Source organism: Octodon degus, unplaced genomic scaffold (assembly GCF_000260255.1).
Source record: "Octodon degus isolate 3935 unplaced genomic scaffold, OctDeg1.0 scaffold00089, whole genome shotgun sequence".
NCBI classification, from domain to species: Eukaryota; Metazoa; Chordata; class Mammalia; order Rodentia; family Octodontidae; genus Octodon; species Octodon degus.
In genome coordinates this window covers 2124200-2137051 of record NW_004524665.1, presented here as the reverse complement: position 1 = coordinate 2137051, position 12852 = coordinate 2124200, and the positions used below count along the sequence as shown (strand labels likewise).

Genomic DNA, 12852 nt, shown 5'->3' with positions numbered 1-12852 from the left:
GCCAGGGAGGGCCTCTTCTTGCAAATCTCCACCCACAGGCTGGGAGTGGCCTCAGCACCCGCGTGGGCCTGGAGCACTGTGGCAAGGGGAGGAGAGGACATGAGCTGGGGTGACACCTGCATACGTCGCGGCTCCCAGGACCCTGCGGTTTTCCATGTTACACAGCGAGAAGATGCTGCTGCTGTTCAAAGGGAGCATTCAGGGCCAGAGCGCATTCTCAGGACTCCCCAAGTCCCTGACAAGGGCAGGAAAAGTCCGGGTGCGCACAAGGGGTGCAGACGCCCCGAAGGAAGCCACCCCACCGTTCCATGCCCTCCCTTTTCAGTCCGCGCCAGCAGCGTCAGTCCCGTCTCCCTCCGGCAGCTACTGCAGCAGGACAACGAACTGCGGAGGCTGCCTGAAGGCGCAGGGCTTAGGGGGCGGCTGTGACGGCGTGTCAGACTGCGCAGAATCTACCACGGGGAGAAGGTACGCAGAGCCTGCACTCGAGGGCAAGACCTAAATGGGTTAAGAGGTGCGTTGTGTGTCAAACTGTTCTCTGTTTAGTTTTTGACAAAATCCGTGCTTGTGCCTTTTCACAATGGCACAAATGCTACTAAGACATTATGAAGATGGACACTGTTGTTTCTCCAAAATTTTATTTTAATTTAAATTACAGGGCCAGCCAGATATTCTGATAAGAAATTCACTTTTCCTCAAGAGAAAGGAAATGCTTTCATTAACAACTGTTTACATCTCCACTTTTTCCTTTAAAGGGTTAAAAAAAATGTCATTAATTTCCTTCAGTAAAATTGAACCTTTATAGCACAAAAAGAAACCACTTCCAGTATAACAGTTTTTGTAGTATGAATACATTAAATGATCGTAATTTCAAATGCCACTTTCAAATTTGGAATATTTTCATGCTGCTTTGTTTAAAAACAGAAAAGCAGAAAGTCTTAATGACCTTCAGCTTTGGCTGGGCCGGCAGTGCACGGGTGCTCACCAATGCGCTGCACCGCCCTCCACGGGAGAGGCTCTAGGGCTACTGGGAGGGAGGCAGCCGCGCTGCAGCGAACAGTTCCGAGAACCTGGCAGAGAATCGTCTCTTCCACTCTGCGCCATGACTGCTCTCATGCTGAAGCCTGACCCAGCACCAGACTGCAAGACCCACACGCTCACCACGGGGAGTCTGCCTTCCTAACAGCTGAGAGGTGTCTCTTTGAGGAGAACAAATGGCTTCCCTACTTCCAGGAGAGAACATGAATTATTTCACTTAAGATTCTTGTAAAGACAGCCTCAGAAAAACCAATGACTGTGGACTGCCACTAAATTACACAAAGAAAATGTATCTGTGTTTTCTGGAGAAGTTTTCCTAATTGGTGTTACCTGAAGATCTCAAAACCTGCTGAAACATCAATTGGGAGGCTCATTTTACTGGCCAATAAATAATTCAATTAGTAAGACAGGCTAGCAAAGAATAATTATATAAATTTCTTAATCAGCTATAGCCATGCTGAATTCGAACTGGCAAACTCTGATTCCTAAGTTGTTACTTGTGATCTTCACACCACTAAGATGAACAGATGCCATTCTAACTACATGGAGAGTCTAGAAGACATTGTTCTGCCGTGGTCACAGTAACAAAGTGGTGCAAAATCAGGTACTTTATAAATACTGATAATTTGCAGCATTAAGGAACAGGACATTAAAAAAAATAAATTTCCCCATAGGACACCTAGGACTAGGAACTCTTTCTAGAGAAACCGAAGTTTTAATTAATCAGTTTCACAACTATTGTACTGGATTATGTACTCTAAGGAAAAAAAGGTGCTCTACAGAGGCCCCACCCCCACCCCCACGAATCAGCATTAGTTTAGCATAATTGGTTTGATCCAAAGATCTGGCAATCTTGGGACTCATTTTAAACAAATAAGGCCAATATTATGCAGGGAAGTGGAGCGGACTGAGTTCCAGGCCTGTGGTGCTGCCTACTATGGGCATCCCATTAGGTAACTGAATATAAAGGATTGGTTTACTTTTCTTTTAATGCTGTGATCCTTAAATGTTAAATCAGCATTTTCATGTGATTTGAAGTATTTCAATTACATATGAGCATTCTTTTTTTTTTTTTTTTGCAAAAACTCAGTATTAGATAATAGTTACATACTACTACAATAACATTCCTCTGCTGTACAAATTAAACCTTTTAAAAGAAATGAGCATCCTAAGAATTATATACAAAAGAAACCTGTAAGCAGTGTTGAAATGAAATGCAAGGTGTCATTGCTAGCTCTACTGTTTTAAAATACCTTCAAAAAATTAACCAATACCCTTCAACATATCCAGGTTTACAAGTCTCATGAAAATCAAATGTCAGAAAGTTCTAGAAAGCTGTGTAAAGCATATATACATTTTCCTTATGATCTTATTCAGCTTCACACCTTTGAGAAGTTGGTAAGCTTCAGTATCTATTTGCATGTCACCTTTCTATCCACCTCAAAAGCTGGTGTCTCAGACAGCGTTCCCCTCTGGCAGCCACTACAGCTCTGCACATGCATTCTTCCTTTGGGGAAGGAAAAGGATCCGCGAAGGACTAGGCGCACATGCCGTGCGGGGCGGGTCCTCACCAAAGGAGCGAAGCACACAGGGCTGAGCTGGTCTTGTCGGAGCCGGTGCCATCCATGCCCTCTTTCCCAACCACTCTCACCCTTCATCCCTCCACGCACCCACATGGTCAGAACTTCCCAGCAATAACAAAAGATCAAGAGGAAGCCCCATGCGCTCTGGTGTGCAAGCAGCAGCAGCAGCAGCTACTTTCTCCAACCTGGACTGAAAAACAAAATGGTAAAAATGAAAACCGTTCACTTAACAGCAGATTAGCAGTAATGTTCCTCATGAATTGGTAAGAGTGCCTGATGCTGAATAGCTAACAGCAAATGCTGAATTTGGGTTTAATATTTTAGATGTTTATTGGAAATTAGGCTTCTTGCTGAGCTGGTCTCTTCAAATCCCTGATCTGTTTAACTAAATAGGTCTTCTCATCATTGAACTGCTCGTCCTCGGTCCTGTCGTTCTGGAACTTGCTGAGGAACTCGATGAGCTTGGTCTGGTTCTTGAGGAGGATGTCTAGGATGGGCTGCGTCTTGTTGGGGTTGGCCACAAACACCTGCATGGGGAGACAGCCAGGGTGGTCACACAGGAGTTGGGGTCATGATAGGCCAGGTGCCCGGGTTGTGGGAGGCCACAGAGGGCAGGGGAGTCCTGGCTTTAGAAGAACTTATTTTATACAATACACAGAAAACATGAGTATCTTTCAACATAGAAGACTGCCAGCTCATTATGTCAGCCTTGAAATACAAGGGTTAGTATTTAATATAGACTGATTTTAGAATAAAATGGGAAGAAATTATTTCTGGTGACAGCGAGTCTGACTGGATTTTTTTTTTTTCTTCTTCTTCTTTTTTTTTGGTACTGGGGATTGAACTTGGGACCTTGTACTTGCCAGGCGGGCAATGAAGTTGCCGAGCTACATCTTTGGCCTGACTGGATTTTAAGAATGAAAACTTATATGGAAAGCATTAAAAAAGGGTTTCACTCAGTGATGAACAATGTTCACAGGTAAACCACATTATATACACTGGCTCCCAACCCAATGCTACATGCCGTTTCCAAGTCTGTGTAAATGTTGTACCACACAAATATGAAAAGTGACTGAACAGTCATGGAGGACAACACTGTTGATGATTTGTGTACTATACCTTAAAAACGTGAAAGGCTTCAAATTGGATGTTGCGACTTTTGTCTCGTAGAAGGTTCATCATTAATTTCAGGTTCTCAGGTTTACTGATGTATTTTGTCATAATTGTGAAGTTGTGTCTATCTAACAGTAGTTCACCGAGAAGCTAAGAAGATATTTAAACAATTATTCTTACATTACTATTAAGATTTAAAGCAAATTCAAACTTCAAACATTATTATTAAGCCTAGAGTATTAGCTGGGGACCTCAAAAGTGGCCTGCTGGGCTGAGCCCTGAGTGGCACGGTGCACTGCTCCCTGCAGCTCCTAACCTGGGTGCACTGTGTACCAGGCTGGTGGCCCAGAGGACACTGCTCTCAGGAGCACACAGGACTCCTGGCCCAGGACTGGAGGCTGTCTGGGCCTACTCATTAATACAGAGAAGAAACGACCCAAGAAAGCATGCAAGGGAAAAGTTACTGGCAATTCCTGGTAACTAGCCTTAGCTTCATTAAAAAAAATTCTTTTGTTTTAAGTTGTACTTAACTGGACATTAAGGGATAAAAGGTTTCACAACCAATTTTCCATATCCTGACCCCTCTACATGCCAGAGGTACCACATTAACACTCGGAGATGCCTAGAGAGGCTGCAGGCCTTTGTTCTTGAAGCACAGTCTCCCACAGACCATATGCGTCATCATACACTTTGTCCATAAGCTGAAACCGTTTGTCTACTTCAGGGCTACTGATGGGTGTAGAGCTGATTATATCAGAAGCCTACAGTGTTTACCACTGCTTTTCTTCCCCCCTTGAGGCCGAGTCTTGCTATGTAGTTCAGCCAGGGCCCGAACTTACTTTCTAGTCTAGGTTGGCCTCAAACTCAGCAATCTTCCTCCCTTGGCCTCCGAAGTGCTGGGATTACAGGCCTGGCTACCACTGCTTGTTCTGCTTGGCTCCAGGTTGTTTGTGGGTCAGGAGGTAACTACAGTCCAGTGTGCAGGCCCTGTGTCACGCAGGAGCCTTCGCCCTCGAGGGCAGCACATGGGTGGCAACGGTGAGGACCCGGCCCCCTCTCCCTGTGCTCTGGACCCTCGGGAGGTGCTCATACACTTGTGCTTCTGGCTTAGCAGCTGGGGGTGGTGGTGGTGGTGTTGGTGTGCAGTGCAGCCCTGAGCCCTGACACACAGGAGGGCAATTGCTCTTGGGCAGGGTGTGACTGCTTCTGGTTTCCTTTCTGGCTCCTGGCTGTCCCAGGACCCAGAAGTTTCTAGGTACCTCATCTCTAATGAAGTGACTTGTCAACACAGCAAATAAACAGATCTATTGTGTAAGAAATCCATCTACTTAGGATTTATAAAATTTACAGTAAGCTCTCAAAAGCTTATAGACCTCCAATCAATAGGAAATCACAAAATGTACAATTTCCAAGGTGAAAAGCTATCTGTATATGTTTTTAGGAAGACTCAAGTTAGTATTATGTAAATGTTTATAGCTTTCATGGTTTTTAACCTAAGAAACCAAAGAAAATCTGAAAAAGGCTCACTTTAGTTATCTGAGGGAAGATGACTGCTAAACTATTTCTTTGGACATAAAAACGAAAACCTTGAACTTGAAGTCTTATAAAGGAAATATAAATTTGCTGGCAAAATAAACATCACAAAATAAATGCCGATACAGCTGCCAAAAATAGTTCATGTTTACAGTAGCACTGCTCTGTGTCCGTGATATGTTCAGTGTGGTCTCTACATGGCTTATAGCTTAGGCAGGGACGACCCACGCTTCTTTTTAAGCTGGTAATTCTGAATGGCACAGGGGCCCCTTTCTCCCTCCTCATCCAAGCTGCTGAGGAGTCCAAACTTCTGTCCCACGTTAGTAGTCAAGCATCTCTTCCCCAGTGAAGAGGCGCTGGCCCTATTAGCCGCTATCCTATGATCTCCTGTCTGGACTCAGGCTGCTCTGAGCTGTGCTCTCTTGGCCCTTCAGGGCTCACAGAGGAGGAAAGGCATGGGGGACTCTGTTCTGACACACTAACAGCGCAGAAGAGAAGGGGCCCCAGCAGCTTCCGTAAGTTCCTCATGAACTCTGAAGAAACAAATGCCATCCTTGGCAGCCACAGAAGTAAAAGATGATCACCTAACCAAAATACTGGAGGCAGGGATAAGGGCCAAGGTGCAGATTCTCCACACCAAGCCACAAGGCTGTGGGGAGGGCGGCCTCTATCACAGCAGTGCACAGAAAGTGCTGGGCCTGCCTGGGCTACTGCAGTAGTGCTATGACCCCAAGCTGGGCTGTCACTGTTCCCTGATTATAGCCATTATAGCCTTAAGGGCAAAGAAGTAGCTGGTCAGATGTAAGAGCTCCACTGGTAGTGCAGGGCAGAGAGCATTCTCATCAAAGGACACAAAGCATGACAGATGCTCCTAATGTCCTTTGTATCTTTCCACAGATATGGTCTTCAGGTGCGATTTCCCCATGGCTGGAAGGGGGAGTTCTTATCAATATGAATTCAGAGGATAGACCTTGGGCAGAGCTCAATTTAAAATGGGCCTGACAAAACAGTTCAATGAAATGATGATTTTTCCCCTGATTCTTTGTGATTCCATCTATACAACAGTTTTTGTCAGACCACTTACTGACAGGATGTAGGAGGACAGGACTATGTATGCACTATTAACCTCTAAGAATTTTTGGGGCAGTGGGTAACAAGCTCTTTCTCTAAGTGCCAAGCAATAAACATGTTAGATTTTGTAGGCCACACTGTGCAGTCCTGACAATATATGCTCAAGCACGTCCACGTTCCTTCAAACCTTTACTTATACAAATAGGCAGCTATTGGGCACATTGTATTTATCATTTGCCAGGCTCTACTGTAGAGTTTACATTTTGAGTTTAACATTTTAAAGTTTCAACTGGAACTGCCCTCTTTCTGTTCTGATACAAAGCAGCTGAAACTGTGGCTGGGTCACCTGCTGTCCCTGCCCCTCACAGGAAGCCTGTGCTACACAGGCAGCAGCTTTCGGCACACAACATCTAGACTGCCTTCATCTAGTTGGCATGATCTGAAACTTTAAAGGATGGGCTTCACAATTTACAATGTGAAGATCTCTTCAAATGTCTTTACTTTCCTTATGGTCTCTGCCTTACAAGGAGGTAGCAGGTATGCTGCACGGACCACTGCTAAGTGCTGTACTTAGCTTCAAACCCCCCATCAGGGACAAATGTATTTTCCTCCAAAGTTGTTTCTACACTCATAATAGCATGTCTTCCTTTTCTCAAATTCAAACTTCAAACATAGGGCGAAGAGAGAAAATGACACAAGATAAAGAATACATCAGAGCTGGGTGTGTGGTTCACACTTAAAATCCCAGAATTTGGAAGGCTGAGGCAGGCAGATTCTGAGTTTGAGGCTGGCCTGGGTTATGCAGTTTTAGGACCAGCTAGGCTACAAAGCAAGACCCTATTTAATATAAAGTAGCACAAAAAAAAAAAAACAAAGGAAGCTATCATACCTTTAGTGACTGTCTCTTTGTCACATAATTTTCTGAATGAAGGAGCTTCTCGTATTCACTGAAAAACTAAGACAAAAAAGCACACCAGGGTTATCTGAGAAAAGACTGATAAACAATAGAATGGAGCTTAAGGGCAGACTGTTCACCCAACCAAGGCCAGTGCTCACCCCCGTCCTGGGCTGCCACAGGCTCCAACACTTTCCTGAGGCCTCCAGCATCTCCTCCTGGGTGGCACTGCCTGCCATCTTTGTGACAATTTCTTGGAACTGATTCCCACAATTCACTTGGATCCAGGTCCCCATCACCCCCACTGACACATGCACAAAACACAGCCCTCTTCCCTGTTGGTTTCCCCACAGCTGAGTCAGCCTTTGTTTCTTGGTGTTAGAATAGAGGATTCTTATTTTTTATCAATGAGGATTCAATTTGTTCAAAGCAACCACAAAGAGAAAAGTTACCTGTTCTTTTTCATATCAAGCAAAGAGAGAAAATAATTAAAGTCTAGGGAGGAGAAACTCAGCACCGTGTTAGCTGGGAGACTCCACAGAAGGTACAATTTAGGCTCTAACTTGGAGAAGGATTCCACTTAGAAACAGAGGAGAAAAGTGCTTTCTAGGGGAAACACAATGAAGTGCCCAGGCTGAGAGATGACCTGGGAACGCACGCTGATCCAATCTGAGAGCTGAACACAGCTGCCCCAGCCTGCTTGCTGAGGGGCTGCGCAAGGGGTTCAGCTGCACAGCGCTGCCTTAGTGTGTCCAAAGCCTGGGTTCCATTCCCAGGACTTTTTCTTGGACTAAAAAATAGAACTGATGGGCATGGAGGAGCCAAGGTTTTCTCTAAGCACTTGGCAGACAGGGTCATTCTATTTTGTTTAGCTATGGATAAGCTTAAAATGCTCTATGTGTTTGCAAAGCTAGTGTCATTCTGTTGCTTTCCTGACTCTTCACTGGTTGTGTAGGCACCAGGACAGTAGCAATCACTCTTTGGTACATGGGTTGTTTTTAAGACAAAAGGTATTAACATATGAGAGGCTTTTTCCTAATCTAAAAGTCAGGTCTAAATGGAGTGGTGCTTGATGAAAATCAAGTAGGTTTTAGACTGAAGCTTGGGCCTTGTCTCTAACAGGTTTGCCATCACTGTGCCAGAGGATTCCTGCTTCATTGACTCCACGTGCCCCTTTGTCATAGGGTGGGTCCTCACTAGCCACTGGTTTAGAGCAGGGGCTGGCAAATTAAGGCCTGAGGTCACAACTAGCCCACTGCACCAGGGCTAGAACGGCTATTTCTTCGGAGCAACCAGAACACAGAGACACTTTGGATCGCAAGTAACTTGCTCGGTGAATACTTCACGAGCCAAGCGTGCATTTCTCAGATTCGAACCTGACAAGCGAGCAATGTCTGGCAATACAAGTAGGTGACACCGAATGCCGCAGGATCACAACTGAGTCCATAGTTCTTTCCTCCCTCCCTCCCCTCTCCTGTCTCTCTCTGGGAATTATGGGCGAGTCACTCTCCAAAGCAAGAGGCTATAGAGGAGATCGTATCTACAGAAGAGGAGAAAAAGGCAGAGGAATCCCTCATTTCAGGTGAGATTAGGCAGATGTATAAAATGTGAGAAACTGTGAAATTTTGTAGGAAAACACCATCCAAATAAGGCTGTAGTGGTGGGAGTAATGAATCTGTTCAATAACAGTGTGGTCACATTTTCAGGAAATCATGAAAAGGAGGCAAAAGCAAATGTTATCAGACAGGGTTCTTGTTAAAGTTGTCCAAAAAGCAAGATTCCAAGAAGCCAACAGACAGCAGGGATCCCCGTGATAGCGGAAGCCATCCTGCACAGTTAACACTGTTCTCTGTCTCTTTCACATCAGCCATGAAGGCTTTCAAAGTTAAATACAGGTTATTTTTCTTTATATTTTATTATTTTGTATTATACTATGACATTGTAATCCTTTCAAGAATATTTCTGAACTGTGGAATGAATCATCTGAGTTTCCATTTTAGGCATTTTTCGTTTAATGACCAAGTTACATTCCTGTGACTAGGTCCTTAAATGAATTAGCTATGCTAAATGAAGAACTGTACTCAGTGTGTACATTACAGTAATTCAAACAGATTGGCCAAAGGAAGCTTCAACTCTATGACTTTACTTTTATTTGCATAACTCTTACATGCAGTACCATACATAGTACGCAACATAAGACTATATATACATATATATAGTATTTATGAATTTAGTACAGGGTCTGCAGGGTCTTACTACACAGATTGGACTCGTAGTGATCCTGTTTTCAGCCTCCCAAGCGCTGGGATTACAGGCGCATGCCACCTCGCCCAGAGTCAGCTGCTGTCTCAGTGCACCTCAGGAGCAGGGCCGGCACAGCAGGCTGGGGATTGAACCCCTGGTCGCTGTGCCTGCCTAAGCAGGCTCTTTAGTCCACTGAACTATCTGGCTGGCCCTTATAAATATTACAATCTTTTAATGGATTTTGTTTTCCACTATGCTTTTGATTATTAAATAATTCAGTGCCAAAGTATTCAGGGAATTTTTCAGTTTTCAGTACTGTTATGGTATCTGAAACCAGGGCCTTTATACTGACCTACATCCCTATTCCTATTTTTAAGTTTTAAATTTTTTTTTTTTTTAAAATTTTTTTTATTTTAACATTTATTGTATGTGTGTGGTGTGTGTGTGTGTGTGTGTGTGTGTGTGTGTGTGTGTGGCCAGCTCAGCCCACCAGGGGGCGCGGCTGGCTGGCATGTGGTGCTGGAGGATAGAACCGCGGTCCCTGTGCTTTGCCAAGCTTGTTCCAAGTAGGTGCTTTAGACCACTGAGCCATCTCTCCAGCCCCAAGTTTTAAAAATTTAAGACAGGGTTTTGCTAAATTGCCCAGGCTGAATCTGAGATTGAAAACTTCCTGCCTCATCATCCCAGAATGCTGGGAGTAAGGTACACACCACCACCACCACCCCTCGAGTGTTTTGGATACTATGCATCTTTGTATAATATCCTCAAATTTGACCTTAATTTAGCAATTTTCCTTTTCCCTCTGACTTTCCTGCACTGTACACATTTCTGCTGAGTGCCTCATATTTGGTTTTCTAAAATTGTGTTAGCTAATGTTATTTATTAGTAACATACAGCGAACTGTCTTACTGCAAAACTGACAGGATTCACTGCTTGTAGTGAATTCTTTTCTTTTTTTGAGGTAAGAGTCCACTATATAGTGCAGGCTGGCCTTAACTGTGCTTCTGAAGTGCACCAAGGCTGCTCCTCAACTGACAACAATTTTCCTGCTTCACCTTCTCACGTGCTGGGATTATAGGAATGCAATACAATGCCCAGCTGTGTAGTGAATTTCTTGAAGATTAATAGATAGCGTGTATTTTTGGTAGGCTTTAAATTAAGATACTCTGTTTTTTAAAAAAAATAGTTTGAGGCTATATGGCAATAATACTAAAACAAGTAGCATTTATTGAACACTTAAGTATCCTCTAGCACTGAGTGCCGGGCCACACCCACCCTTCCCTAACCCTCCCATTCCCAGGTGCAGGTCCCCCTTCCAGGCTGAGTACCCTGCAGGCACAGAGGGTGAGTGGCGGCAGCTGCCCAGGGCCTCCTCAGCACCGTGGAGGGCCGGCAGGGGCAGCCAGGCCCCGCAGTCTGACGCTAAGCCCTTGAGTCTTCCCCTATAATAATGACAAGGCTCCAAGGAAACAACAGTGCTGTCATTTCATGTTAACAGAATACAAAAGCAACAAGCCAAGAGCAGAAATAAAGAGTAGCGAACGGGCTATGTTGAAGCCCCTTGTGAGGCCATTCCTGAGGGCCTTAGAGTATACTTGCCCTGTGACATGCAGCCAGGATGAGAAGGGAGAGCGGCAGAAGGGACACAGAAGAATAAGGAAGCAGAGACTCTTGTCTTCAAGAACCACAAAATATAGTTGAACAGCAAAGAAAACAATGAAATACTATTAATACTTAAGATTCCAAAGACACAAGCCACTAATGGAAGAATTAAGACCTCAGTCACATTTTGTGGGCACACAGGGACTTTTAGGACCAGTCTTGGACAATGTACAGTTAAACTGCTGTGGTCCAGGAAAGCACTGGGGCTGCCCAGGGGATCGCTCCAGTGGAAAGCAGAGCCTGTGCCTGGTAGAGACGTGTGGCACTGCAGCCCAGGGCATGCACATCAGTTATCACCTCTGAGGTCTGCCTCTGAGTGCTGGAAGAGATCTACTGATAGACTAAGCCCCTGTCCTCACTTTGCAGTCAGGGAGGACTGCCAGGTCCCTAAGCGGCATTCAGCCCGCAGAGCAATGGCAGAGGCCGGGTCATGCACTCCTTGCCCTGCGCTGTCGTCCCTGCTATTTGTATACAGCCACTGGCAGAAAACGAAGCATAGGTTTAAGAGTCAAGTAGTCACTCTCCCCTTCCATGTACTGTCTTGTCATTCAGCACCAGGCCCCCACTTTCCTCTTGTAATAGAAGGCCGATGGGCTGATGAAAGGGCCGTGTCCTGCTTCTGTTAGGGGTGGTGGCACCGCCTACCACCGCGACACGCAGACTGTGCCCTCTCCTGCGTGCCGCATGTACTTACCCTGTCATAGTGCTGTTCCAGGAACTCCGCACTGAGCAGCTTGTGTCTTGTAAGCAAGTCCTGCGAAGAAAGTACAGTTCTTCACTAAATTTCTTTAAGAAAACCCTAAAACATTCCATGGCATTCTGTTGGTTAAAAATTTACATATATAATCTGTGTTTGAATTATATAGTAAATATGCTGATTCTATATACAAACAAAACTAACTTGAAATTACAACTTAAATGACTATTAGATATGGCTCCATAACTCTTAAAGGGAAACACTGAAAATAAGAGGCTGTGGAAGTATAACCTACAACAAAGGCAGTAAAGTAAGAGTTAACAGCTGCCATAAAATGTCAAATAAAATTTTGAGCCCATTTAGAGCTCCTAGTGGAGAAAGAGGAAATTTCTTTTATTTCAAAAAGCACTGCCAGGAGTTCTAGCGGTACAACCAGTTAGTGCGTGGTACTTATACAGAAAAAGCACTCATGGGGGTGGCGGCGCACGGCTGTAATCCCAGCACTCAGGAGGCTGAGGCAAGAGGATCTCTGTGAGCTCTAGGCCAGCCTGAACTGCATAGTAAACCCTGTCTCAAAAAAGGTGTGTGTGGGGGGGGGTGGGGATGGAGAGGGAGAGGAGCACTGAAGGTTCTATTCTTTTCCTCTTAAATTCAATTACATTGTTTCAAACCTTAGTCATTTTTTTTCAGAATTAGAATGTTTCTTTTAAAGCTCCATCTTTTATAAACATCAGCTCTTAAGAAATCAAAATAATACTTCAAAAATGTAGACCTTATTGTGTGCCCTACAGTACAACCCTGCATTGCTATAAACTGAGCTTATACTCACTCTATGAAGCAACTCAAGGATCAATCGGAAACAATGTACTATGTGCTAGGAAAAATTCTAGGTGCTGGGCCCTGAAAGACAAAAAAATACCATCTGTGCCTTAGGAACCTACAAATTAGCTGTGGACTAGCCTTGCTCTGGCTGGGGGGAGAGAAAGTGGGGCATGAGGGCAGGAGCGCCGAGCTGG

General features: G+C 44.6%; 1 protein-coding gene across 2 annotated transcripts in view; it reads right to left on the bottom strand.

Moving 5' to 3' along the window:
• Window positions 1-2910: 2910 nt before the first annotated feature.
• Cab39 (calcium binding protein 39) overlaps window positions 2911-12852 on the bottom strand; it is a 96359-nt gene continuing 86417 nt past the window's right edge. For both annotated transcript variants that reach the window (XM_004637304.2, XM_023722171.1), the window contains exons 6-9: window positions 11834-11893; window positions 7228-7293; window positions 3741-3884; window positions 2911-3148 (exon numbers count right to left, since the gene is read on the bottom strand). In XM_004637304.2, coding sequence (XP_004637361.1) covers window positions 2960-3148; window positions 3741-3884; window positions 7228-7293; window positions 11834-11893 — 459 coding nt within the window. In that variant the 3' untranslated portion in view covers window positions 2911-2959. The remainder of the gene's footprint in view (window positions 3149-3740; window positions 3885-7227; window positions 7294-11833; window positions 11894-12852) is intronic.